This window comes from Anser cygnoides, chromosome 25, assembly GCF_040182565.1.
Source record: "Anser cygnoides isolate HZ-2024a breed goose chromosome 25, Taihu_goose_T2T_genome, whole genome shotgun sequence".
Lineage (NCBI taxonomy): Eukaryota > Metazoa > Chordata > Aves > Anseriformes > Anatidae > Anser > Anser cygnoides.
The window spans coordinates 1098539-1124591 of NC_089897.1; the positions used below are offsets into that span (position 1 = coordinate 1098539).

General features: G+C 57.1%; 1 protein-coding gene across 2 annotated transcripts in view; it reads left to right on the forward strand.

The window, feature by feature from the left end:
* Positions 1-25201, forward strand: part of ITPR3 (inositol 1,4,5-trisphosphate receptor type 3) — a 40513-nt gene extending 15312 nt beyond the window's left edge. Inside the window, exons 8-58 of one of the 2 annotated variants that reach the window (XM_066982947.1) lie at positions 598-744; positions 1142-1237; positions 2253-2303; positions 2909-3051; positions 3220-3319; positions 3603-3763; positions 4506-4647; positions 4779-4940; positions 5087-5259; positions 5400-5519; positions 5676-5858; positions 5959-6210; positions 6401-6545; positions 6697-6844; positions 7145-7341; positions 7481-7610; positions 7846-7903; positions 8117-8282; positions 8433-8597; positions 8796-8864; positions 9088-9213; positions 9380-9502; positions 9693-9893; positions 10245-10496; positions 10591-10716; positions 11023-11148; positions 11269-11389; positions 12148-12332; positions 12490-12638; positions 12803-12911; positions 13069-13159; positions 13391-13560; positions 14198-14372; positions 14452-14639; positions 15010-15210; positions 15623-15733; positions 16016-16111; positions 16382-16483; positions 16755-16841; positions 17515-17625; positions 18094-18286; positions 19262-19387; positions 19911-20083; positions 20200-20364; positions 20844-21036; positions 21460-21555; positions 21946-22070; positions 22348-22513; positions 23237-23397; positions 23850-24011; positions 24317-25201. In XM_066982947.1, coding sequence (XP_066839048.1) covers positions 598-744; positions 1142-1237; positions 2253-2303; positions 2909-3051; positions 3220-3319; positions 3603-3763; positions 4506-4647; positions 4779-4940; positions 5087-5259; positions 5400-5519; positions 5676-5858; positions 5959-6210; positions 6401-6545; positions 6697-6844; positions 7145-7341; positions 7481-7610; positions 7846-7903; positions 8117-8282; positions 8433-8597; positions 8796-8864; positions 9088-9213; positions 9380-9502; positions 9693-9893; positions 10245-10496; positions 10591-10716; positions 11023-11148; positions 11269-11389; positions 12148-12332; positions 12490-12638; positions 12803-12911; positions 13069-13159; positions 13391-13560; positions 14198-14372; positions 14452-14639; positions 15010-15210; positions 15623-15733; positions 16016-16111; positions 16382-16483; positions 16755-16841; positions 17515-17625; positions 18094-18286; positions 19262-19387; positions 19911-20083; positions 20200-20364; positions 20844-21036; positions 21460-21555; positions 21946-22070; positions 22348-22513; positions 23237-23397; positions 23850-24011; positions 24317-24385 — 7287 coding nt within the window. In that variant the 3' untranslated portion in view covers positions 24386-25201. The remainder of the gene's footprint in view (positions 1-597; positions 745-1141; positions 1238-2252; positions 2304-2908; positions 3052-3219; positions 3320-3602; positions 3764-4505; positions 4648-4778; positions 4941-5086; positions 5260-5399; positions 5520-5675; positions 5859-5958; positions 6211-6400; positions 6546-6696; positions 6845-7144; positions 7342-7480; positions 7611-7845; positions 7904-8116; positions 8283-8432; positions 8598-8795; positions 8865-9087; positions 9214-9379; positions 9503-9692; positions 9894-10244; positions 10497-10590; positions 10717-11022; positions 11149-11268; positions 11390-12147; positions 12333-12489; positions 12639-12802; positions 12912-13068; positions 13160-13390; positions 13561-14197; positions 14373-14451; positions 14640-15009; positions 15211-15622; positions 15734-16015; positions 16112-16381; positions 16484-16754; positions 16842-17514; positions 17626-18093; positions 18287-19261; positions 19388-19910; positions 20084-20199; positions 20365-20843; positions 21037-21459; positions 21556-21945; positions 22071-22347; positions 22514-23236; positions 23398-23849; positions 24012-24316) is intronic. The other variant, XM_048053686.2, reaches the window with a different exon arrangement.
* Positions 25202-26053: the final 852 nt, after the last annotated feature.

The window sequence follows — 26053 nt, forward strand, 5'->3', positions numbered from 1 at the left end:
CCCCCTGCCTTATTGTGTTCAATTGGCTCCCAAAGACAATATGAGGCACACATGGTGCCAGCTCTGGTTCCAGCTACAGGGACAATTTTTGGCTGTTCAGCCGTGCAGCCAGGCTGGCTGCTGCCTGGGAAAGGAACTTTCCCTGCAGAGCTATTGTTCGGGTCGGAGGTCCTCCAGGAAGCAGCTGGCTGGATATTGATTGTTAGGATCTCACAGATCCTCATCGCCAGGCGCCTGCTTATCCCCGGCTTCCTCTGCGTCCTTCTCCCGGGGTGTTAATGCCATCATTGTGTCGGTGAGCAGAGCCTCTGCCTGCTCCAGGGGTGCGAAGCGGGGGGTTTGTACCCATTTCACAGCCCGGGGAGTAGAGGCAGAGAGAAGCGGCTTGCACAACTAAACAGAGCGATGGCATTGCAAAGCACAGGGTGCCCCCATGTCCCCACCACCCCGTGCACGGGCAAAGTGCCCTCCCCTGGGCTTGGAGGAGCGTTTGTGCTGCTAGAAGTGGGTTTTAGCAGAGCCACGGCCACCCTCCTTCATGGGGCTGGGGGGGAGGAACGCTGCATCCGTGTCCTCACTGCCATGTCCCGGTGCCAGGGGGACGTGGTGAGGCTCTTCCACGCCGAGCAGGAGAAGTTCCTCACCTGCGACGAGTACAAAGGCAAGCTGCACGTCTTCCTCCGCACCACCCTGAGGCAGTCGGCCACCTCGGCCACCAGCTCCAACGCCCTGTGGGAGGTGGAGGTGAGCGGGGCCGCGGGCATCCGGGGCACCTCCCCGGGCTGCTGTGCTGTGCCTGGGGGGGCTGCTGGAAGCAGTGCTCGTTTCGGGATGTTTCAGGCCTTGAATTTCCACTTTCTGGTGGCCTGAGCGCCCTGGTGAAAGCCAGCACAAGGCTTGAGCTCTGAGAGGGAGCTGGAAGCCACGGGTGCTGTCGGATGGGCGATTTTATAGCCTGGGCTGCCCTGGAGGAGATGGGCGTCCCTCAGCCCCTCGGTGGCTCAGTGCCCCAGGCTTCATTGCTTGTCCTTTCGGACGGGACGGGGATTTTCTCACTGGTGGCTTTGCTCGGGGTCAGGCGTGGGCCAGGACCGGGACTGGTGTCGCAGCCCTGCGCTGAGCGCTCCTCTGCTCCTTCCAGGTGGTCCACCATGACCCGTGCCGAGGGGGCGCCGGGCACTGGAACGGCTTGTACCGCTTCAAGCATCTTGCCACGGGCAACTACCTGGCAGCCGAGGTAAGGGGGCGAGCAGAGGGGTGCAGAAAGCTGCCCTGCCCTCAAGAGGCTGTCGCCAAAAGTAGAACCCACTCTTAGACAGAGCAACGATTTCCAAAATGCTCCTGGCTGCCTCCCCTCTGGCCCTGGCACGCGTAACCGGGGGGCAGGAGGGGGCGGCTGGGGTTTTTCCTCTGTTTGCTCGCTCTGGGCCAAGCGACTCTACTGGCACAACCTCCTTGTGGGATGGAAGCAGCAGATAACTCATCCGGCTGCGTTTAACTCTTCCCATCCAGGTTTTGTCCTTCCTCATCCTCTGGTCAGTGGAGGCATCCAGGGCTGTCCAGGGCTGGGGGAGGCGTGGGCAAAGCCTGAGCCTGGAAACCCCCACGTGGGTTTTGTTCCCATTTAAGGCCAGCTTGAGGCCTCCTGACAGAGGCACGGAGAGGTTTCTGCTCTTAGGTAATGTGGTTTATATGACACTAATGCCCAAGGGAAAAGTTTTAGACCTGCTGCCGGGGGAGCAGGGACGTGCCGGGGGGAGCTGGGTGCACCCCGTGCCGAAGGCGTGCCGTCGCTGCGGAAGATGACCCAAGGGGGCCCCTTCTGCCATGGGCAGGATGGCAATAGCACTTACTGGATCCGATGCCGAGCCTCTGAAATTTGGGTGCTTTAAACCAAAAGACATTCAGCTGACCTCTGCAGAGGAAAGAAGATCCCCATCCTGGGCTGGTGCTGCCTGGCTTGTGGTGCTCAGCGAGACCCTGACCTGGGGCCTCGAGGGATTTGCAGTGAGAGCTTCTCTTGCTGTGAAGCAGAGCCCCGGGGCTCGCTCTGCCCCTGCCCTCCTCCATGGGGCTGCAGCGCCGTGCCCTGGGCATGGGTCGTGTCCTCCAGCCCCATCCGGGCAGGTTTTGTCTCTCTGCAGCGTGCATGAGCAAGGAAGGAACAGAAATAACACCCCACGCTTAGGGCTTTGGAGGGACCGAGGGGGAGGGCTGGGAGCTGTCTTTCACCTCCCTCTTTAACTTTTCAGGAAAACCCAAGTTATAAAGGAGACGTGGCTGAGCCCAAAGCAGCGCCCACGGTGAGCTGTGTGCAGCCTCGCTAGCAGAAATGCTGCTGCCGCTGCCTGAAACCACGCTGCCTCTTAGACTCTGCCTGAAAGCAGGGAAATGCCCCGAAAAAAGAGCCCGCCACGGGGACAGTGCCCGCGCTGTGCCGCCGGGTCCCGCTTGGTGCTGAGGTTGTGGCTGGAGGCTGTCCTGGCACAGGGCTGCCGAGCAGAGCACCCCGCATCCCGCACTCTAGAGTAGCATCCCCATGTCCCGCTTGCAAGAGGACCCCGCCGAAATCTGTTGGAGAGGGGTCCCAGTGCATGTTGGATCCCCAGGCCACGGGGGTGTGCAGATGAAGTGCTGGTAGAAGAGAGATCTGGACTTTATTTATTTTTTTCCTCTTCGGTGAGGTTTGGAGAAGGGGTGGCCTCGTAGCTCAGGGGCATCGCGCCGCGCTTGTGCTCTTGCAGCCCCTCATTCGTTTCCGTGCTGCGAGGCTCAGCCCGGCACCCGAGCCAAAGCTTCTGCGCTGAGCGTAGCCGCTGCGTGTCCTCCGATGCTGCGTGCGCAGGGAGGCTGGGCTCGGCGGGGCGACCTCCCCGCTCTGGGCTCAAAGCCCTTTTCCCTGGTGCAGGGGGGCAGCAGCCGCTCCAGCCGCAGGAACACGGGGGAGAAGATCAAGTACCGGCTGGTGGCCGTGCCCCACGGCAACGACATCGCCTCCCTCTTCGAGCTGGACCCCACCACGCTGCAGAAGACGGACTCCTTCGTCCCGCGGTACGTGAGCACGTGCTGGCACGGAGGGGTTGAAATAAAGAAGGGAGGATTCGTCCACGGTGGGAAGTTTCGGCATGGGGTGGGGGGCTTTGCTGGGTGCTGGGGGAAGCGGCGGGTGCCGGCGTGACTGCGCGGGGGCTGCTGACCAAGGCACCGTGCCGTCTGCAGGAACTCGTACGTGCGGCTGCGCCACCTCTGCACCAACACGTGGATCCAGAGCACCAACGTGCCCATCGACATCGATGAGGAGAGACCTATCCGCCTCATGGTGCGGCCCCGTGCCCTCCTCCCGTCCACAGATTTACCCTCTGGCTCCTTCCTCCTTCCCACCCCGCTCTGCCCAGGGGCACCCTGACCTTCACCCGGGGACTGAAGTACCGTGATGACCCAAGGGGGCTGTGGGATGCCAGCCCCCAGCCGCCCCCAGTCACCTCGAGCCCATCCCAGTCCTTCCAGTGGGGACAAACTGGGCCCCTGGTGCGAGCTGGGTGGATGTGGGGACACTTGGTGCTGCCCTGCCTCTGTGACACCGCTTCCCTGTTCCTTCCCAGCTGGGCACGTGTCCCACCAAAGAAGACAAAGAAGCGTTCGCCATCGTCTCTGTGCCCGTGTCTGAGATCCGGGACCTGGACTTTGCCAACGACGCCAGCTCAATGCTGGCCAACGTGGTGGAGAAGATGAACGAAGGTTTTCTCAGCCAGAATGACCGGAGGTAAAAAGTCATTTATTTCCCCATGGAGATGGGGCTGTGCTGGAGCCCTCCAGCATCTCTGCAGGATGGGGCCCCTGCCTGGGTTTTGGTGCCGGCTCTGCCTTGCTTTCCTGCCCGTGACCCAAATCCACGCCCGCTTCTCCCAGGGATCTGGCGAGGAAATCAGATAACAGCACAGACCCGCTCTGGCCCCTCCTTTGCAGCTAGGAAAATAACCGAGGGGCTGGGAGATGGCCTCATGATAGGGGCAGCCTGGTTAGTCACGGTGTTATTTTTAGGTGGGTGGGTTCTTGGCGTTTCCTGAGCAAACACAGATACCCGGTGGGACAGAGTAAGCTGCTGCCGCCCTGCCAGCCCGCCCCACGCTGGTCCCATGGCACTTGCACCGCTCTGAATGTGACTCAAGGGGCAGAGGCATTGAACGCAAAATCCCCGGCGTGAATCACGAGCACAAACCCATGACATTTACCATGGCACCTGACTCGAGACAATAATTTCCGCAGGAACCGCAGGGGCTGCAAAAGCCTCACGCTTCAGGGCAGCCACTGGCCTCTAGCAGTAGGGAGGATTGGCCAGCAGCTTCCCCGGCAGCGTTTTGAGCCCCGAACGTGGGCTTTTTGGTCCTACAAAATGTGCCAGCAGCACTGCAGGCACCTGAGCGTGGATGGGCTGCGTGCGGTGGGCGAGTGGCCTCCCTGGAAGGAGGGTCCCACCGCCCCGCTGGCACCGTGCCCCTTTGCAGGTTCGTGATCCAGCTGCTGGAGGACTTGGTGTTCTTCGTCAGCGATGTCCCCAACAACGGCCAGAACGTGCTGGACATCGTGGTGACCAAGCCCAACCGGGAGCGGCAGAAGCTCATGCGGGAGCAGAACATCCTGAAGCAGGTGAGCGGCCACGACCGTGCACCTGGGCAAGGCTGAGGTCCGGCGGTGCACCAAGCACAGCCGATGCCCAGCCATGCATGGGAGGCGGCGTGGAGGGTGACACAGCACTTACATCCCCGCTTTTGGGGCAGATCTTTGGGATCCTGAAAGCCCCCTTCAAGGACAAGGGTGGCGAAGGGCCCCTGGTGCGGCTGGAGGAGCTGTCGGACCAGAAGAACGCTCCCTACCAGTACATGTTTCGGCTGTGCTACCGCGTGCTGCGGCACTCCCAGGAGGATTATCGCAAAAACCAGGTGGGTTGAGGGGTAGAAGGAGGGAGCCCCCATCCCACCTCGTGTTGCACAGCCCTGGGGGGCTGCAGAGGTCGCGGTGGGGTAAGGGGAGCATCGGCAGACCCCACCGTGAAGCCTCACGCTCGCCATCTCTCTGCCCGCTCCAGGAGCACATAGCCAAGCAGTTCGGGATGATGCAGTCCCAGATCGGTTACGACATCCTGGCCGAGGACACCATCACGGCCCTGCTGCACAACAACCGCAAGCTGCTGGAGAAGCACATCACAAAGACCGAGGTGGAGACCTTCGTCAGCCTGGTGCGCAAGAACCGCGAGCCACGGTGCGTGCCCCAGCGCCCCCGTCCCGAGGGGCTTTGAGCAGCGTGACGGGTGGGATGTGCCTTGAGCAGAGGCGGAAAGAGCCCCCCCCGTGGGCCCCCCTTTCACAGCGAGCTGTCTCTGCCCTGCCCTCGCTCCCCAGGTTTTTGGACTACCTCTCGGACCTGTGCGTGTCCAACCACATCGCCATCCCCGTCACCCAGGAGCTGATCTGCAAGTGCGTGCTGGACCCAAAAAATAGTGACATCCTCATCAAAACTGAGTGAGTAGTCATAGGGAGAGATTTTCCACGGTTGGGGTTCAGTGCCTGGCCCTGCCTGCTGCCGTGGTGCCCCTGTAAAACCTGGAAAACGCCCGTCACGCCCTGAGGTGCTCCGTCCTCAGCAGCATCTCCAGGTTTACTCCTTCCCCACCCCAGGCTGCGGCCGGTGAAGGAGATGTCCCAGACCCACGAGTACCTGAGCATCGAGTACTCGGAGGAGGAGGTCTGGCTCACCTGGACCGACAAGAACAACGACCACCACGAGAAAAGCATCCGGCAGCTGGCGCAGGAGGCCCGGGCTGGCAATGCCCACGACGAGAACGTCCTCAGCTACTACAGGTGACAGTCCTGTGGCACCCTCTCCCCAGGCTCTGGGGAGACGGGGTGAGGACGTAAGGGTTGCATGGCCTCGCTCCTTCTCCACCTCGTCCCCACGCAGGTACCAGCTGAAGCTCTTTGCCCGCATGTGTCTGGACCGCCAGTACTTGGCCATCAAGGAGATATCCCAGCAGCTGGGGGTGGATCTGATCTTCCTCTGCATGGCGGATGAAATGCTGCCCTTCGATCTCCGGGCGTCCTTCTGCCACCTCATGTTGCACGTGCACGTGGACAGGGACCCCCAGGAGCTGGTGATGCCCGTCAAGTTTGCGCGGCTCTGGACCGAAATCCCCACGGCCATCACCATCAAAGAGTGAGAGGCGCTGGGGCTTTGGGGGACGTGGGAGGTGGGGCAGCAGATGTCCTCCTGTGGTCTCCATCATGGTCACAAGCATCGCTCCTGGCCTTGACGGCTCTCAGCAGCCCCTTGGGCAGTGCTCCTGCCCGGCTGGGGCGAGGAGACCCGCTGCCATCCAGCTCATCCTGCCGTCTCCCCCTCGCAGCTACGACTCCAACCTCAACGCCTCGCGAGACGACAAGAAAAACAAGTTTGCCAGCACCATGGAGTTCGTGGAGGACTACCTGAACAACGTGGTGAGCGAGGCAGTGCCCTTCGCCAACGAGGAGAAGAACAAGCTCACCTTCGAGGTGCGAGACCTGCTGGTGTCACTGGCACCTCGCGCAGCCATCGGCCACGTCCACGCCTTTCAGCTGCCTCTGGGACAAGGCTGGCCGTGCGGCATCCCATTTTACATCCCCGAGCACAGCAAGGTCTGGAGCTTGCCTTGTCCTTCCCCAGGTCGTCAGCCTCGCCCACAACCTCATCTACTTCGGCTTCTACAGCTTCAGTGAGCTGCTGCGCCTGACGCGGACGCTGCTGGGCATCATCGACTGCGTCCAAAACCCGCAGCTGATGATGCAGGCGGTCTACAATGACGACGTGACGGGTGAGCCCCTGCTCCAAAACCTGGCACGGTCCCAGGGGAAGGTAGTTCCCGTGGTCTGCCCAGTGCTTTCCAGTTTGGGCTGCAAGAGAACAAGCTGCAGGTTTGGTCGTGTGGAAATTTGGGCTGGGTCTGCAACAGGAGACAGGAGATGCTGAGTCCTTGGCCACAGCAGAGAAATAGCCCTTCCTGCTGGTTCTCTGGTTAACATCGACATTTGCACTCGAAGTGGGTCCTTCCATCAGTCTTCTCCCCTCTCCCTCCCCTCTGCATTAACTCTGCCCACTGTGGCTGCCTCTGCAGGGAAGAATGTGCGCAGGTCGATCCAGGGCGTTGGGCAGATGATGTCCACCATGGTGCTGAGCAGGAAACAGTCCATCTTCAGCCCCCCGAGCCTCAGTGCTGGCTCTACCCCAGAGCCAGTGGACAGAGGGAGGAGCATCGAGAATGAGAACATCGTGGTGATGGAGACCAAGCTGAAGATCCTGGAGATCTTGCAGGTGGGAGCTGGAGGAGCATCATGGAGCTGCGGGTGGGACCTGCGGGATGGGGTGGGAAGATGTAGTCTTCTGATGCAAGGAGGCAGATGGTGTGACGAGAGGTCTCACTTTTGCTTTCTTCCCTCCCCGCTGCTGCCAGTTCATCCTGAACGTGCGGCTGGACTACCGGATCTCCTACCTGCTTTCCGTCTTCAAGAAGGAGTTTGTGGAAGTCTACCCCATGCAGGACAGCGCGGCCGACGGGACGGCTCCAGCCTTCGACTCCACAAGTAACTCTCCCCCTTTGCTCCTGGTACAACCTCAGCTCCAGCAGCTCTCCATCCTCCACCTCTGCTGGCAGGGAGCCCGGGGGATCGGAGTTTGTGCAGGAGGGACGAGGTGTCCCGTGTCCATCGCGGGTGCTTGGACGTGGGCTGGGGAGCTGGGCCGGATCCTGCAGGGTTTCTGCTGATGCACAGGGATCGTGTTGGCCGCCCCGTTCATCTCCCTTTCCTCTCCCTGCAGCTGCAGCCATGAACCTGGACCGGATCGGCGAGCACGCAGAGGCCATGTTCGGTGTGGGGTGAGTCCCTGCCCCTCCGGTGCGTAGGTAGCCTGGCCGTAGGGCCCTTCCTTCTCCTGCCCATACTCACTGCCGAGGCTGAGAGCTGCAGGTGATGAGGAAGACGAGGCTCTACAGGCTAATGCAGCTGTCCCCATCAGCCCCAAGGGCTGACTGAGTGCACGCAAGCTCCCACGTGGCTGCTTACACCAAGTGCTTTCGTCCCGGCTTCAGGAAGACGAGCAGCATGCTGGAGGTGGACGACGAAGGAGGGAGGATGTTCCTGCGGGTGCTGATCCATCTGACGATGCACGACTACCCGCCGCTCATCTCCGGCTCCCTGCAGCTCCTCTTCAAGCACTTCAGCCAGAGGCAGGAGGTCTTGCACACCTTCAAGCAGGTAACCCCGGGGCACCTCGGTGCTGGTCCTGGCTGGGGTGGCTGCACCCGATGGCCCCTTTTGCTTGGGAGGGGGGTCCGGGTGAGGATGGGAGTGGGGTCTGTGCCCCAAACCAGCTGCACAGGGGAGCCCCCGGGAATGTCACTGCAGGTTCAGCTCCTGATCTCAGCCCAGGATGTCGAGAACTACAAGGTGATCAAGTCAGAGCTGGACAAACTCCGCACCATGGTGGAGAAATCTGAGCTGTGGGTGGACAAGAAAGGCAGCGTCAAAGGGGACAGCACTGGGGATGGGAACAAGAAGGAGAAGAAAGAGGTGAGAGCCCCGAGCAAGGTGCTGGGAACCAAGCGGGGAGAGGATGAGGGGTGCAGAGGAGCAGCTCACTTCAGTCCAACACCCGGCAGCTCTCGGTGGGCCACGCACACCTCGTGGAAGGGTCCTGTGGGGTGCATTTGTGGCCCAGGCTTGGCAGAGGTGTGGTGGGACCCTGACGTTGCTTCTGTCCCCTCGCAGCACACCGCTGATGAAGAGGTCATTGCCCCAGGGGAGAAGAGCAGCGAGAACTACCAGATAGTCAAAGGGGTGAGTGGGACCGAAAACTGTCCCCAGGGCTGGCTGGGGCACCTGCGAGAAGGGACAGGGAGAAACTGGGGGGGTACTTCCAATCTTTTCTGGGGTTCAAGTGTCCATTGGGTTCAATCTCTTCTGGGGCACGTCTGGATATCGAGCAGATCCCCGGTGCTGGTGGCCATCCTGGTGGCTCCCGGGCTTAACTCCCCTCTGGCCACGCTCCTTCTCTCTCCAGATCCTGGAGCGGCTGAATAAGATGTGCGGGGTTGGCGAGCAAGTGCGCAAGAAGCAGCAGCGCCTGCTGAAGAACATGGACGCCCACAAAGTGATGCTGGATCTGCTGCAGATCCCCTATGAGAAGGTGGGTGGGCAGAAGCCAGCTGGTTCCAAAGTGTCTGGGCAAGGGGTGGGGGACATGGGGACACCCTGCATGGCTGGGTCCTGCGGCTGGGCAAGGCAGGAGGGGCAGCAGCCTGCTCCATCCCTCACCAACCCCAGGTGTTTGCCCCCTCTCTGCCCTTCCTCAGGGAGATGCCAAGATGCTGGAGATCCTGAAGTTCACCCACCAGTTCCTGCAGAAGTTTTGTGCTGGCAATCAGGAAAACCAGGCCCTGCTGCACAAACACCTCAATCTCTTCCTGACCCCAGGGGTAAGGAGAGGGGGGGCAGCAGTGGGTGGTCACAGGCGGCAGCACGGGGAGAGGCTTCAGCACCGCTCCTGGAGCTGAGAGCAAGAGGTGGAAAAGCCAGGAGGAGACCCCTGGAAGAGGCAGGGCTGGGGCAGGAGGGGAGGCTGTGCCTCGCAGCCCCCAGCCTCAGTCCATCCCCCTGGTCCCGCAGCTCCTGGAGGCCGAGACGATGCAGCACATCTTCCTCAACAACTACCAGCTCTGCTCAGAGATCAACGAGACGGTGCCGCAGCACTTCATCCACTGCGTGGCCACCCACGGCCGCCATGTGCAGTACCTGGACTTCCTGCACACCATCATCAAGGCCGAGGGCAAGTACGTCAAGAAGTGCCAGGACATGATCATGACCGAGGTAAGCACCTCTACCCCTGCTCCCCTACGGGGTGCAGCGGGGCACGGCTCCCGGGAGGAGCGTGCTTGGCTTCTCCCTCGGGCAAGAGCCTTCCCAAGCATGCTGGTTTCTCCCTGGAGTTGGAAAAATCTCCAAGAGACGCAAAAGTCTGAGAGCCAGTAACCATTCTGGATTGCCTCAAGTTGTGATTTATGATTGCATTGCAAAAGTCCAGTTTTCCTCCTAAACGCGCGACCCGTTCACCCCGGTGCTCCCTCTCAGCCCTCCCTGGTGCAGAGGATGCAGTTTTCTGCCTCTCGAGGTTTCTCACCCTCCTCCTGCGGAGCAGTGACCAGTGACCCTTCCCCACAGCTCACCAACGCTGGGGACGACGTGGTGGTTTTCTACAACGACAAGGCGTCGCTGGCCACCCTCCTGGAGATGATGACGGCAGCCAGGGACGGGGTGGAGGAGAACAGCCCGCTGATGTACCACATCTCCCTGGTGGACCTGCTGGCCGCCTGCGCCGAGGGCAAGAACGTCTACACGGAGATCAAATGCACGTCCCTGCTGCCCTTGGAGGATGTGGTGCGGGTGGTGACACACGAGGACTGCATCACGGAGGTACGGGGTGCCTCTCGAGGAGGGCGCCGGCGGCTCTGCTCTGTTTTCTGTTCCTCTGATGGTGCCTGCACCCTGTCCTCCCCCTCCCCGGCAGGTGAAGATGGCCTACGTGAACTTTGTCAACCACTGCTACGTGGACACGGAGGTGGAGATGAAGGAGATCTACACCAGCAACCACATCTGGACTCTCTTTGAGAACTTCACCCTGGATATGGCCCAGGTGTGTGGGGAGGGCTGGGCAGGGGCGACATGGCAGCAACGGGTGCTGCATTGGGTGGGGACAGCTCGGTGCCACCGAGGCTCCTTGAAGCCTGGGGAGTCAGACAGGGGGCATGGGCACCACGGGGACTTGTGTAGCTGCCATGCTGGGGAGCAGTCAGAGCTCTGGCACGGACCCAGGAGCTGTGTCACCATCCATGTCCCTTGGCTCAGCAAGGTCCCAGCAGCACTGCGTGGCAGCGTCATCCCCCCAGGATGCTTGGTCACCTCGCCCCGGTGCCATCAGCATCCTCCCTTCTCCTCACAGATGTGCAAAAAGCGAGAGAAGCGCCTGCCGGACCCCACGCTGGAGAAGTACGTGCTGACGGTGGTGCTGGACACCATCAACGCGTTCTTCAGCTCCCCCTTCTCGGAGAACAGCACCTCCCTGCAGGTAATGAGGCGCTGCACGGCCGGGCCACTCACGGAGAGGGGAAAGGGGCTCACCAAGCCCTGAGAAGCGAGGTCTGGAAGCACCTTGCTCTGGTCCAGACCTGCCTTCTCTCTCCTTCAGACCCACCAGACCATTGTGGTGCAGCTTCTCCAGTCCACCATGCGGCTGCTGGAGTGCCCCTGGCTGCAGCAGCAGCACAAGAGCTCGGTGGAGGCTTGCATCCGCACGCTGGCCATGGTCGGTAAGGAGCCGTGCCGCGGGGATGCTCTGCTCCCCCCAGCCACGAGGATGCAGCTGCCCGAGGCTGTTTCTGCTCCACCAGAGCCCTCTCCCCTCCCACAGCCACGGCAGGGTGCCCTGGAGAGGCTGCTGGCTAGGAACGGGGAGGTTTGGCTCTGGGATGTGTTTTTTTGGGCTGTAATTTTGGTGACCGGGGTGGCCAGAGGCGAGCTGAAGGCTGGGTTTGGTTGGGAGATTCCTGGTGTGTCCCTGCTGGGGCCGGGCCCAGAAACAAAGCCGGCGTTTACGGCAGATTTCGCTCGCCAGGACTTTGCCCTCGGCCTGCCTGTGGCTGCCTGGCTCAGCGCAAGGGTTGTCAGCACTGAGTCACCGTGTGGAAAGCATTGCGTGGTGGTGAGACACCGGGTGGGGACAGCGGCCAGAGCCTTAGGATTCCCCTTTGTAATTATAGGCAGGGCGCTTACAAGCTCCTCGTGCTGGGCTTTCCCAACTGCAAAGCAGAGGCAGTGCCTCCTCCGGTCCTCTTTCTGTCGGGCTGGGGGGACTGCAGGCAACGTGGTGCTGCTCTGGGGAGGGATGGATGGAAATCCTGCACCCCAACCTACCTGGGGGCTTTTTCTCTTGTATTTAACTCCTCTCCTCCGTGCTGCAAATGAAGAGCAGGCGAAGGGGTGCCCAGCCCGAGGCAGTGTGGCAGGACCCAGCCGATGGCATGGGCTGGGCTGTGGCTGTCCCCAACCCAGGCTCCCTCTCCCGCAGCCAAGAGCCGCTCCATCGCGCTGCCCATGGACCTGGACGCCCACGTCAGCTCCCTGCTCAACAGCAGCTCCACCAGCACTGTGCAGAGGAACACGTCCAGCTACAAGACCGCCACGCGGACCTTCCCCCGCGTCTCCACCACCCCAAACCAGTGGGACTACAAGAACATCATAGAGAAGCTGCAGGTATGGGGCCGGCAGGCAGTGGCGGCGCAGGTCAGCAGCGGCGCAGCACGTCTCCACTGCGAGGCAGCGAGAAGGCATGGGTGCTGCAGGGTCCCTGTCCCATATTTGTGTCTCCTTGGCGCGTGTTGAGCTAAAAGGTGTGCACTGTGACTTGTAGGACATCATTAATGCCCTGGAGGACCGCTTGAAACCGCTGGTGGAGGCTGAGCTGTCCGTCCTGGTGGATGTCCTCCACCGGCCAGAGCTGCTTTTCATGGAGGGGACGGAGGCGTACCAGCGATGCGAGAGCGGAGGTTTCCTGTCCAAGTGAGGATGCTTTGCATTTGCCATGGGGTTGCTGGGGAAGGGCTGCTGACCTTCCCCCTCTGTGGGCTGTGCATCCCGCTATGCACCTGCGGAGCGGAGGGGTGCCCTTGGGGACCCTGTGTCCCTCTCGGCTGCGTGACGGTGGCTCTGCTGTGCGCGGCCAGGCTGGTGCAGCACACCAAGGACCTCATGGAGACGGAGGAGAAGCTGTGCATCAAGGTGCTGAGGACGCTGCAGCAGATGCTGGTGAAGAGGAACAAGTACGGTGAGAGGGTGAGCACCGCGGCCCCATGGCACGTCCCCAGCCCCACTCCTCGGCGCCGGCTGCCCGAGCTGGCAGCACCCTCCCCGTCACAGCCCGTAGGCGCTCAGCCTTGTTCTGCTCTGGCGCTGGCACTGGGAGCCTCGTGACGTTTATTTGTCTTGGCAGGGCAACCTGCTGCGGAAAATGCTCCTGAACAATTACCTGCAGAACAAGAAGTCCAGCTCCAAAGGTGAAATCATGGATGCTGCTGGGGGAGGTGAGTGCCCCTCTCCTGCCATTCCTCGTCTTTCTGCGCTGCTCTCGCTCACGTTGAGTGCCTGGTTCCCAAACCACGGTGGAATAAGTTCTGTAGCTGGTCTCCATGCTCGTACCTCCATGGGAGTAAAGGATTTAGGGAGAAGGGATGGGCCTGAGATGCCCCTGGGAGTGACTTGGCCATGCTCCTTCTCTTACACCACCATCACGTCCTCTGTGTCCTCTCCTGCAGGCCAAGACCAGGACTGGTCCGCTATCGCTGCTGTCCAGTGCCGGCTGGACCGGGAAGGGGCCACCAAGCTGGTGGCTGACCTCATCATGAACACCAAGAACGAGAAGATCTTCCAGGAGAGCATCCTGCTGGCCATTCGGCTGCTGGACGGAGGCAACACCGAGATCCAGGTGCCTGTGGTGGGCACCAGTCCCCGGGGACCGGGCAGCCGTGGTTTGACGTGTTTAGGGTCCCAGCGTGTAGAAGACGGGTGCAGGGCAGTCCTCAGCCCCTGGTCGGTCCCCGAGCAGCAGACTTTACCAAAATTTTGGGTGCATGCATTTGCTCGCCATCTGGGGGAGGAACTGCAGAAATCTCTCTGCTTTCGGGTTTTCCAGCTCGGTGGCTGGATGCTCTGAAAGGGGCAGGTTGTTGCCGAGGGTTTCTGGAGTAATGCTGATGCCCTCTGCCGGGTATCGCGGAAATGACTCAGATTTGCAGCTCAGGTGATAACTTGTAGGTTATCTTGAATTCCTCGTCACGGGGAAGCCAACAAACTGTACACACAAAACTCATGGGCCTCCAAGCCTGGAGCTGCTGTAGTTGCTGCTTGCTGTGTCCCCAGCCCTGCCCAGGGTCAAAGGGGGCACAGGCACAGGGGATGATGCACCCCTGTAAGTCCAAGAGGACTGTGATCTCCAGAGCTATTGGAAATAAACCTGCTCGCCACGTTACCCCAGGCAAGGGCTGGAGTGCTGGAGGCTACTGGATCAGAGGGGCAGGCTGGGGTGGTTTGGATACTGGAACTGCTGTCCTCCCTCCTCCCAGAAATCCTTTTACAACCTCATGACGAGCGACAAGAAGTCCGAGAAGTTCTTCAAAGTTTTGCACGACCGGATGAAGAAGGCGCAGCAGGAGACCAAGTCTACGGTGTCGGTGAACATGAGTGACATTGGGAACAAGCCTCGTGAGGACAAAGACGAGCCTGACCCTGGCACCAAAGGTATGGGGCCGTGTCCTCCCAGCAGGGCCAATGCCTGCCTCGTTGGACAGCCTGATGCTAACGAGGTTGGGTTGCCCAGCAGGACGAGGAGAGGCCTTCGTGATGCCTGGCACCCCCTCCCGATACCCGCTGGCGTTAGGGTTTCGGAAGGGCCATGACGGTGGAGAGCAGGGCCAGAACAACGAAATGGGGGTGACGGTTCTGATTATGGAGCCTATCCTGCGATTCCTGCAGCTGCTGTGCGAGAACCACAACCGGGACCTCCAGGTTGGTTCTGGGGGCTGCCGGGGACTGGGGCAGAGGCCGTAGGACTGGGGTGCAGGAAGGATGGGCTCTGCCTCAGATGGGTCCAAAAGGACGTTGTGCTGGCTTCTCCGTGCCTCAGTTTCCCCATCTGCAAATGCACCATCCTTTAGGATTAGCTTTGCTTGGTGTCCTGGAAGGAGCCGATCACGGCACAGCTGTTTCCATGGGACTGGGTACTGCTCTCGGGGTGGGTCTGTACACTACAGGGGTGGCCCCGAGCCTAATTTTGCATCAAAATTAGCTGGAGGGGGTGCTGGGAGCGGGGCCAGAACCTGGTGCCCCTGTCAGAGTGATGCCGCTCAGGCTTGTAACTGCAGGCTTTGCTCGACAGAACTTCCTCCGGTGCCAGAACAACAAGACCAACTACAACCTGGTGTGCGAGACGCTGCAGTTCCTCGACATCATGTGCGGCAGCACCACGGGGGGGCTGGGGCTGCTGGGGCTCTACATCAACGAGTACAACGTGGCCCTCATCACCCAGACCCTGGAGACCCTGACCGAGTACTGCCAGGGGCCCTGCCACGAGAACCAGGTCCGTGCGTGTCGCTGCAGGTCTGGGTCGGTCCTCGCAGGTCCCATCCCGTCAGGGATGCCCAAGGAAGGATTTTGGGGGATGCATGGGAAAGCAGCAGGGATAGGGACAGCTCTGGAGTTTAGGGTGTGAAGGAGAGCGCAACATGGGCTGCAGGGGTTCCCCGTGGTGCACAGGGACAGTGCGTGGGTTACGAGCTCCTGCTTGGCTAGATAATACGGTGATGCAAAAAATAATATGGTGATGGAAATGGTGCCACTGCCAGGGAGAGGAGGGATCTGGGGCTCCTGGAGCAGAAGTGATGGGTCAGCGCTGAAAGCAGGGTGCTGCTTTGGACCTGAGCTGTGTTGGAGGTGAAGCTGGGGAGGGATGGCAGCACCCGTGGGATAACCCCACTGCATTGCTGCCCTAGAGCTGCATCGTGACCCACGAGTCCAACGGGATCGACATCATCACAGCCCTCATCCTCAACGACATCAGCCCCCTCTGCAAGTACCGGATGGACCTGGTCCTGCAGCTGAAGGTAGGCAGGGCCTGGGGCTGGGATGGCGGGCACGTGTGTGCAGCACTGCGTGGGCTCCCTGCTTGCTGGCGTGTCCGTGGGCTGAGCTGTGGGGCGAGGGGGGTCGGAAGCAGGGGCTGCGACAGGTCCTCGTGTGCATGAACTGGGGCTGGGCTGGTTCATCTCCAGTGTGCAAGGCCTGGATTTATGACGGCCCGTGGTGCAGGGGGGGGTTCTGCCCACCGCGAGGTCCTGGGGACAGGCAGGGCATAGCTCCTCTCAGCACGGGCTTCTCCCTGCCAGGACAATGCCTCCAAGCTCCTCTTGGCCCTCATGGAGAGCAGACATGACAGCGAGAACGCCGAGCGGATCCTCATCAGCCTCCGCCCGCAGGAACTGGTAAGGGCTGAGCGGGGTGGGGGGGTGAAAGAGCCCCCACGAGCCCCTGTAAGCCCCTGGGCTTGTGGCTCGTGCTGGAGCTCCTACACCTCCGGGTCCTGGTGCAGTTTCTGGCTTGCAACCCCAAAACCACCTTGGGTGCTGCCCTGACACTACTCACACGCCACAAGCATCCGTCCTGAGTGGGGTTCCCAGAGCTGTTTGTGGCCGGAGGAGGACAATGGGGTGAGGAGACCGGGACAAGCTCACCTGCCCTCTGCTGCCTTCCAGGTCGACGTGATTAAGAAGGCCTATCTGCAGGAGGAAGAGTGCGAAAACGCTGAGGTTTCCCCCCGGGAAGTCGGCCACAACATTTATATCCTGGCGCTGCAGGTACTGACGCTGCAATCTGCTGCGACAGCAGGGTCCCCACCAGGCTGGGCTCCCCGTGCTGTGCTGGGCTCCCACTCACCGATTTGCGCATTTTTCTCTGTGTTTATTTACATTTCCTCCAGCCGGGCTGGGAAATGTGCTTTTTGCCTCCCACAAAAACCCAGCACCTTGGCTCAGTGGCCATCCCCTCCGGTGTGCACCCCGTGTCCCACTCTGGTGTGCAGAGGCTGCTCCGTCCTGTGCTAACCCACTCTCGCTGTCCCCCTTCCAGCTGTCCCGACACAACAAGTCCCTGCAGCAGCTCCTGAAGCCGGTGAAGCGAATCCAGGAGGAGGAGGAGGAGGGCATCTCGTCCATGGTACGGAAACCTCTCGGGAACAGAGGCAGAGCTCCCCGACCCCGAGCGGAGGCTGCGGAAAGCCGCTCCTCCCGGCCTCGCTAAGCTGCCCTGCTGCTTGTCGTTCAAGATTTGATGGGGTTTAGTGTTCCTGGGGGTGGGGGGACTGAAGAAAGATTTATAAGAGCCATTGTGGCCAAATCTGCAACCCAATGGCACATGCACCCGTGATAACCCAGCTGCGGAGAGCTGCATGCGCGGGACTCCGTGGGGAAGGCTCGGCCACGGGCGACATCCAGCTTGCTGCAGGGTGCTGCCCTGCTGGGCTCCTGCTCCTGGTACCTGCTTCCTCCCTTCCCTTCAGAAAAGGAAGGGCTGAGTCCTTTGCTGTCATTTCTTGCCTCTGCCTTAGATCCCGTACAAGATTCAGCAGTAATGTGATTTCCCTAGGGTTTTAGGGGCATTGATTTGTAATTTGTGGATTAGCAGCTTTTGGATGTAATTATTGCAGGGAATCGAATGTCTGTCACCTCAGGGAGCGCTCGTACTCCTCCAGGAAGCTTTAATTCATTTGCTTTTCCTTGAAACCTAATCGGGTTCACTACGTTTTGAGGAACGGCGTTGTCAGTGCAGTTAGACCCGAATCCCCCCGGCCGTTCCCACACTCATCCTCTCTCCTCTCCCCACATCCCAGCTCAGCCTAAACAACAAGCAGCTGACGCAGATGCTGAAGTCGACGGCTCCCATCCAGGAGGAGGAGGAGGACCCGCTGGCGTATTACGAGAAGCACACGTCCCAGATTGAGGCAAGACCTGTTTGCTGCTGGGTTGCTAGTACACACACGGCTGATGAATCCCACGTGTGCTCCGGCTGTCTCGTGCCCGGTTATTCTGCAGCGGGAGCCTTCCCATCCCTGTGCCTGCTAAAAGCAGACGGGTGCTTTGTGCTGCAGAGAGAGCTGGAGGCAATAGCAGAGCCCGTTGGGTGCTGGGGGAGCACAGGGTGCCCCCAGACCCTTCCTTTCTCTCCCCGCAGCAGCTGGGATGCGGTTGGAGCAGCCCCATCCTTGCTTGTTGGTGTGGTCCACGTGCTGTCAGTGTTCCTCCCAGCACAGCCACTCAAGGATGCCTTTGCTGGGTGGAACTGTAGCGTTAGACGTGTGGCTGGTGATATTTGGATTTGGGGAGGCACAGCTGGGGCTAGGAAATAGGAAACCAAAGCGTGGTACGGGCAGGATCTGACGGCACCCTCCCCTTCGCCCTGCTTCCTGCAGATTGTGCGCCTGGACCGAAGCATGGAGCAGATAATCTTCCCGGTGCCTGGCATCTGTGAGTTCCTCACCAAGGAGACCAAGTACCGGCTCTTCACCACGACGGAGCAGGACGAGCAGGGCAGCAAAGTCAGTGATTTCTTCGACCAGTCCTCCTTCCTCCACAACGAGATGGAGTGGCAGAAGAAACTGCGCAGTAAGAGCAAACCAGACCTTCCTTTAGCACTGGCCAGCATGAGCTCTTTGAATAGCTCCTGTTTTGAACCTGGGGGGGGCAGCTGTGCTTTGAGGGGGCTGTGAATCCTGGCAGCAGCCTGCAGATTGCATCTCTGCCCCCTTGTGCCCCTTGCTCTCTGCAGCGCGCAGCGCACTCAGCAATTTGCAGGGAGTGGAGGTTAATCGAGACCTTCCAGCCCAGGGATATTTCCTCCACGCCTGTTAGTGCAATTCCTCTTACAGCACATTCTCTGGGACAACACCAACAGCTGTGTTCTCCTACAAAGCCCGCTCTTCATTTGTTTTCAGCTGCCTTTTCCTAAGCCAGCATCTAGCAGCTGTATTTGGGACATAAACTTGTTCCTCTGCACCATCCAGACCCTAGGTGCTTTCAGGGCTGCACCAGTACAGACTTCCTGGCTTAAAATAACAGGAGCTCCGTCAACAGGAGTTGCACTATAAATACTGCGATACAGCTAAGAGGTAGTGTAGCAGCACTGAAAACACTTGCAGATCCAGTCCAAACTATCTTAGGAATTCGGCAGGAAACAAGTTTCCAGTATGGCTGGGAAGTTGCTGGCTGGGTCTCCTTTGGGACGGAGAATCAGGCTGAAAACACAAAGGCGCTGTTGTTTTGAAGGATGCGAGGATGTAGGAGGTGGGAGATGGGGAGGAGGGGGAAGCAAAGAACGAAGCCAATCTGATTCCAAGGTGCCAGAGCAGGTCAAAGGCCCCAGGAGCCGAGAGGTGTGAGCAGTAACGATTTGAACGTGCACTTGTGTTTTAGCAGATGAGGAGGGAGCTTTTGTCAATGGCATGAAGGAAGCAGGAGGCAAGGGTCCCTCCAGGCCCGCTCGCTGCACTGAGCCGAGCCGTTTGGATGTCGGGGAGGTCAGAGCCTTCCCCAGCTGACACGAGGTTGGCTGAGATGTGTGTCTGCCTCCTCTCCCTCCAGGCATGCCGCTGATGTACTGGTTCTCCCGCAGAATGACGCTCTGGGGAAGCATTTCCTTCAACCTGGCTGTCTTCATCAACATAATCATTGCTTTCTTCTACCCCTACGTTGAAGCCACTTCCATGGGTGAGTGACCCTGCGTTCGCTGCTCCTCGGGGTGGTGGACAAAGGAGACCCTCGTGTGCAGGGAGCACCGGTCCCCTTACTTGTGTTCTCCACACCCTTTGTCTCCTCTTGACTCCTAAAGCCCCAAGCCTCTTCTGCTGGTCCTGGCAAGGGACTGAATCAAGATTTCAGTTGCCAGCCCTCCCACGACTTCCTTCTCAGGGAACAGTCTCTTCTCCCCGGGCTGTACTTTCTGTGTTTGTAAAATGGAGGAAGTAATGACAGAATATGTACCAGCTGTCTGGAAGTCTTAATCATTTACAGTGGTTGTGAGATCTCAGATAAAAGATGCTAGAGAAGTGTATCAGTAAGGACCATCTTAGCCAATACTAGTCTCTGCACTCAAGCATCACTTCTGTCTTTCTTCCCTCTGATAATCAGCACGTTAGTTTTTTTCAGCCACTTTGGACAGCAGCACGGTGTTGGATTGACGACGTGTATTTAACTTCATGCCATTTAGTTGTTGTGGGTCCTCTCTTCCCAGGAGTGCTGGATTCCCCACTGATCTCGCTGCTCTTCTGGATTCTGATCTGCTTCTCCATCATGGCCCTGTTCACTAAGCGTTACGGTGTCAGACCGCTCCTCGTGGCCCTGATCTTGCGATCAATTTATTACTTAGGGATTGGGCTCACTCTGAACATCCTGGGAGCTCTCAATGTAAGTTCTCAGCACGCTGCTAGAAAAGGAGCGTAACATCTCACAGCACAGGAGACTGTTCTGCATTCCTGAAGTGCAGCAAACCTCACTCCGTCCCATTTCTGGTTGTTCTCCAGCTGACCAACAAGATTGTGTTCGTAGTGAGCTTTGTGGGCAATCGTGGCACCTTCATCCGCGGCTACAAGGCCATGATCATGGATGTGGAGTTTCTCTACCATGTTGGCTACATCCTGACGAGTGTCCTGGGACTCTTTGTGCACGAGCTCTTCTACAGCATCCTGGTACAGTAAATGCAGATGTTTCGGGCACAGACATAGCCAGACCGCCCCGTTAGAAGCTAGAAGTTTCCTGTGACATCTTCCAGGAGTTGATCGATAACGGCAGTGAGAACAATGCACTGTGCTCTAATCTTTGCGTAGGCTGATCTTTCTGCCTTCCGACAGTATCTATTACTGTCTCTCCCAGTCTTTTGCTATCAGACTCTTTCTAATCTCTACTGTGTACTTTATCTGGGTCAGCTGGGAGACAGCGTGAGCTGGTGAGGGCAGAGGCAGGGGACGTGTGTCCTATTCTCGGCCCTCCTGCTGTGCATAAGTCACTTCATTCTTCTACAGTAAGATGGAAAACTTAAATGCTTTATGTGAAAGTTGGTCAATGTCTCCTGAGTGATCCAAGATCTCGGGATAAAAGGGGTATAGGTAGGCCAGGCATTGTCACAGAAAAGCACCCTACGGCATTTCTTTGCTCCTGGTCCTTTCAGCTGTTTGACTTGATCTACCGCGAGGAGACCTTGTTTAATGTCATCAAAAGCGTGACGCGGAACGGGCGCTCCATCCTGCTGACAGCCCTCCTGGCGCTCATCCTCGTCTACCTCTTCTCCATCGTGGGCTTCCTGTTCCTGAAGGATGACTTCATCCTGGAGGTGGACCGGCTGCCGGACAGCAAAGCCAAAGGTGCGTCAGGCCGTGCCCTCGCTGGCTGCGGGGCTTGGGCCAGGCAGAGCGTGGGCCCCTTCTGCAGCTGGATCATTGCACGAGACCCTGGGAGCACGGGGCCAAGCTCCTGGGAGCACTGGTTTGGGGTTGGCGGAGAAGGCAGCTGCCTGCCCTGACTTAGGGACCTCCTGCTGCAGAGAATGGGGTTTTGGGGACTAGGAGTGACTGCAGAGAAGTTTATAGTAGAGGTCTTACTGAAACCTAAGCAAAAGATTCAAAACCTAGAAGAGGCTAGGAGAATACCAATTAAGCTTTTTTTTTTCTCTCCACATTGCTTGAATGTTACAATGAGATGCAGTTGAAGAGCACCTGCACACAAGCAAAGAGCTTTGCTAAGGCAAGCTGATGCCCTGACAAGGCTGTGCTCTCTTTTACTTGCAGATGACCCCTTGGGGATGCAAAGGAACATGGAGACCTTCATGGAGTCATGCAGTGGAGACAAAATTAGCTGCTCTGCTGTGCCCACTGCCTTGGAAGGTAAGCAAGCTCATTAGAAAGCTGAGCTCTGTTAGCAGCAGAGTAGGCTGCCTGCTTTGTTTGTTTCCATCTTTGAAAAGATGCTGTAGGATTTTTCTGAGCTCGCTGACAAACAGCCCACTGTTTGGCACATATTAAGCAAGAGGCCCGCAAGCTCTGTACTGACCCTGGCATAAAAATGTTGAAATAGATTCAATTTAGTCATAAAGAAAGTGGGAGCTTTGGGAACGCTCAGCCAAACACCTCCACTGCAAGAAGCAAGCGAGCACCTGCTCCCAGATGGGACACTGCAACTCATCCTGTAGCTTGGGATTCTTTGCAGTGGTACTTCTGCCCTGTGTGTGCTCTTTTTGCTTTTATTCCCCCCCTGCCCTCCCTCTGGTATTCTAGAAGCAGACGCTGACCAGTGGGAACGAGCCTGCGACACGCTGCTCATGTGCATTGTCACTGTCCTGAACCACGGCCTGAGGAACGGAGGGGGTGTGGGAGACATTCTGCGCAAGCCATCGAAGGATGTGAGTTTTGGCAGCACCTCGGGCCCCTCTCTTCTGCCAAGTCCTGCTGCAGATACCACTGTGGAGCTGCCCTTCCTCCCTGGAAACTGCGGCACTGCCAGCGTTTTCCCCTACAGCTGTCCTTCAGTGCTTTCCTCCTCTCTTCCCCACCGCACCCCAGTTATTGCTCCTCACCTTGCACCCTCAGCCTACGGCCGTTGCAGCAAGGCACAGTTGGAGTGGCTGGAGGAGAGGCGTGCAAGATGCATGGCTTTTTTTTCCCATTTGTCCATTACAGGAATCCTTGTTTCCTGCTCGGGTTGTCTACGACCTCCTCTTCTTCTTCATTGTCATTATCATTGTCCTCAACCTCATCTTTGGGGTCATTATTGACACCTTTGCTGACCTGAGGAGCGAGAAGCAAAAGAAGGAAGAAATACTGAAGACCACTTGTTTCATATGTGGTGAGTGCTAGGACCCCGGCTCACCGTGCCTACAGGAATTGCCCCCACGTGGTTCCTCTCTTTTAAGGTCGACCTATGGCATGAGGGAAGGAAAGAAGTTTCGGCTGGTTTGGGTTTTCATTCGGTTCACAGCAAAACTTAAAGCCGTTCACTGATGGGTCGCTGCAGATTGAGGAGGCTTAAACAAGGACACAAACCGAGAGGGGAAATTATTCCTCCTCGCCTCCTCTTAATGAGGTGTTAAACTAAATGCCACCTTGCGGTGTTCTCGTCGCTGTGATCCCTCCTGGGACCAACACTTATCAAGTGGGGGAAAAAATGCACCATATTACTAAGGAAATGAAGTACAGGAAAATGTTCCAGAATGCTTTCAGTCATAGGAAAGCATCCATAAAAGCCAATCCAAGCTTAAATATAACTTTTTTTTTTCTTTCCTTATAGGATCCACTGGGTGCATTTTGTTCTTTCAGATACCCAGGCAGGAAGCATAGCTAGTAGTACTTTAAATAGAAGCCTCCTGAATACACGACTGGGTTATTTTCCCCCTGCTTTCGATGCTTGTTATGTGCTAAATGCCAACTAATTATTAAAAGCACTTCTTGAAAGTCACACCTGGGACAGGAGGCAATTATCTGTACTTCCTTTCGCATTTGTTTGCTTGCTCACTTCTTACCTTCTCCTCATCTCCTCTCCGCCTTCTCTGTACTTGACTGCCTTTCCCAGGACTCGAACGGGACAAGTTCGACAACAAGACGGTGTCCTTTGAGGAGCATATTAAATATGAGCACAACATGTGGAACTACTTGTACTTCATAGTGCTGGTGCGAGTGAAGAACAAGACAGACTACACCGGGCCTGAGAGCTACGTGGCGCAGATGATAAAGGTACGCGTCCTCTCGGAGCAGCTGCCCCAGGGAAATATTTGAGAACAGTGCGCTCGCCAAAGAAAAACAGTTTCGAGAAGGAACTTTTGCAAAATATTTAAGAATGTTGTTGTTCCTTGGTTTTCTTAGGTGGTTAATTCCACTTGGCAATCTCAGCCAACAGCGCATTGTCTATTTGATGTTTTGTACTGTGTATTTAAGGATTGAACCAAGGGCAGAACCAGGCAGCACAGATTGTGGCTTCAAGGTTATTTCAAGGCAAAAAGGGAGGGTGAGGAAATTCAGAGAAGAAAAACATCTGAACTTGAATCCAGATGGCTATATGAAAATAGGTGCAAACGGACCAGTGGTGGAAAATTTGCAAGGATACATACAAAACGAGCCTTTGAGAATTTCTTAAGTCCCCAGGCATAGGCAGGCTTCCTGTTAAATTCCACCTGGTCTCTTTCCAGAACAAGAACCTTGACTGGTTCCCTCGGATGCGAGCCATGTCACTGGTCAGCAATGAAGGGGAAGGAGAACAGAACGAGATCCGCAACCTTCAAGACAAACTCAATTCCACGATGAAGCTGGTGTCCCATCTCACCTCCCAGCTGAATGAGCTGAAGGAACAGGTACTAAATGCTTATAAAAATAGGAACACCTGACTGTAAACCCCCCGTCCTTACCAAAATAGACGGCGAGGCAGAACCAGCCCGATCCAGTACAACTCTGGATACAAAGCAAGGGGCTCGTGTTCCTGACCCCCAAAAAAGAGCTACTCTTAGGTCGTGTGCTCTTTGATACTTCCTCACCAAACTCATAGGGTGTTCAGGCAGATGCTTAAAGCAGCCTAGTCAGTCACAGACCTGAGAAGCACGCTAATGAACAGAAAAAAATCTGGTTTCCTACCTCATTTTTGTCCTTGTTTGAACTCTAGATGACAGAGCAAAGGAAGCGCAGACAAAGGATGGGGTTTGTGGATGTCCAGAATACCATGAACCACTAATTCAGAAAAAGCATCAGCTTCACCCACCGAGGGACTGAACGTATCTATCAGCTGCCGAGGCTGCTTATTCCTGGGTCCTGCGCATGGACATCGCTGTCAGAGAGAGCCGGGCTATGCGGAGGGGCTTCCAAGTCAACATTTTCCTTAGATCGCTTGTAAGCAGTTCAGGAAGCAATGACTGGCGAGGATTCCTCAATACCTGGACCCACATGTTACTCCAATGCCCTTATAGGAAGATAAATTATACAAGACTTTTATTCCTCATTGCAATAACTCTTTATTTTGCAGACGTGGGGGGTTGTATCTTTATCTCCATGTGCTACATGTGGGTGGCCTCCACCTCAGGTGTAGCGTAACTAGCGGTAGGGCTGCAATATTTAACGTATTCCAGGAGCGTCACTAGTAAAACGTGGAACTTTGCAAACCAACCGTCATCTCTGCTGTACCTGTTCCATGCCAATTCCTCTCCATTTAAAGAGTTCTGTTCATCACGGTGGTGCAGTAACGAGGCGCTAAACTCAAGGCTATGGATTTGAGCATTTAACTCACCAGATGAGGATGAGTACCTGTGCTAGTACTACGCGGACTGGTCTTTTGTCTTCTGTGGACAAAGAATATCTGGGCAGTAGTAGGAGACTGCAGGTTTCCAGGAGTTCACTGTGAAGGGGTGTCCTGTGGTTTAGTTTCATCTCTGGCGTAATGTTTTACTATTTTGTTGTTGTTGTTGTTGTTACTTAAGAACTAAAGTGTAAATTGCCTTAACTAAATTAAAGACAAAAATCAAGTTATAATAAAAACTTAACCATGGTAAAGAAACCTCCCTTCCTGTACACTCTGGGATGTCACAGGGCTGTTAGAAATAGAAATACAGAGCAATCCAAAGACCTGAAGCCAAAAGGTCTTACCCTAAGTGCTCCACGACCCAATGTTCTTGGTTCCAGCTGTTAAACATTAAAATGTATTCATAGAGAAGATGAAGAATGCTACCATGAACAACTACCTTGAACACCAGCCTTGTTTTCTGAAGCTTTGGATCAGAGCCTGCTGCAAAGTTTCAAATTCTTTCACTACTTGCCAGGAAAACACAGTTCAAACATAAAAAGGAGCAGCTGTTGGTGCTGTGCGGAGCCAAGCAGAGTCCTGGCATCGCTGTGTTCTAGACACACATCCCTCCCAAGCCAAGCAGTGCTGCGGCCATCCCAGCTACGCGCCTGTGCCTTTGCCTCCCAAGAACAGAGGCTGATGCAAGCACTAGAGCGTTAAAAGGGAATAAAACTAAGCCACGACAAAGGACTAAGCACACTTGAAATTTGGTTATGGCCCTGTAACATCATCAAAAAACATCACAAAACCGATCTTCATCCCTCATGTATGCAGTAACCCCTACAGACCCTTCCTTCCGTGCTGAGGGAAGCCTGTCCAGCAACACACCACTCTGGACAATGTAAGGGACTAAAACCCGTTATACTCTAATTTAAACCGCTCTCTCATAACCATGGTAAACATTCGCCCTGTCTCTCTGTCTTCCCAAAGAGGACTTCCCCAAAGGAAAATAATTTGTGATAATTAAAGTTATCCCTCCTCAATTTCACTGTTACCACTGCTAACACAGAGAACCACCATCATAGCTGTATTTCCACGTTATCACCACTGCTGGCTTCCCAAGCA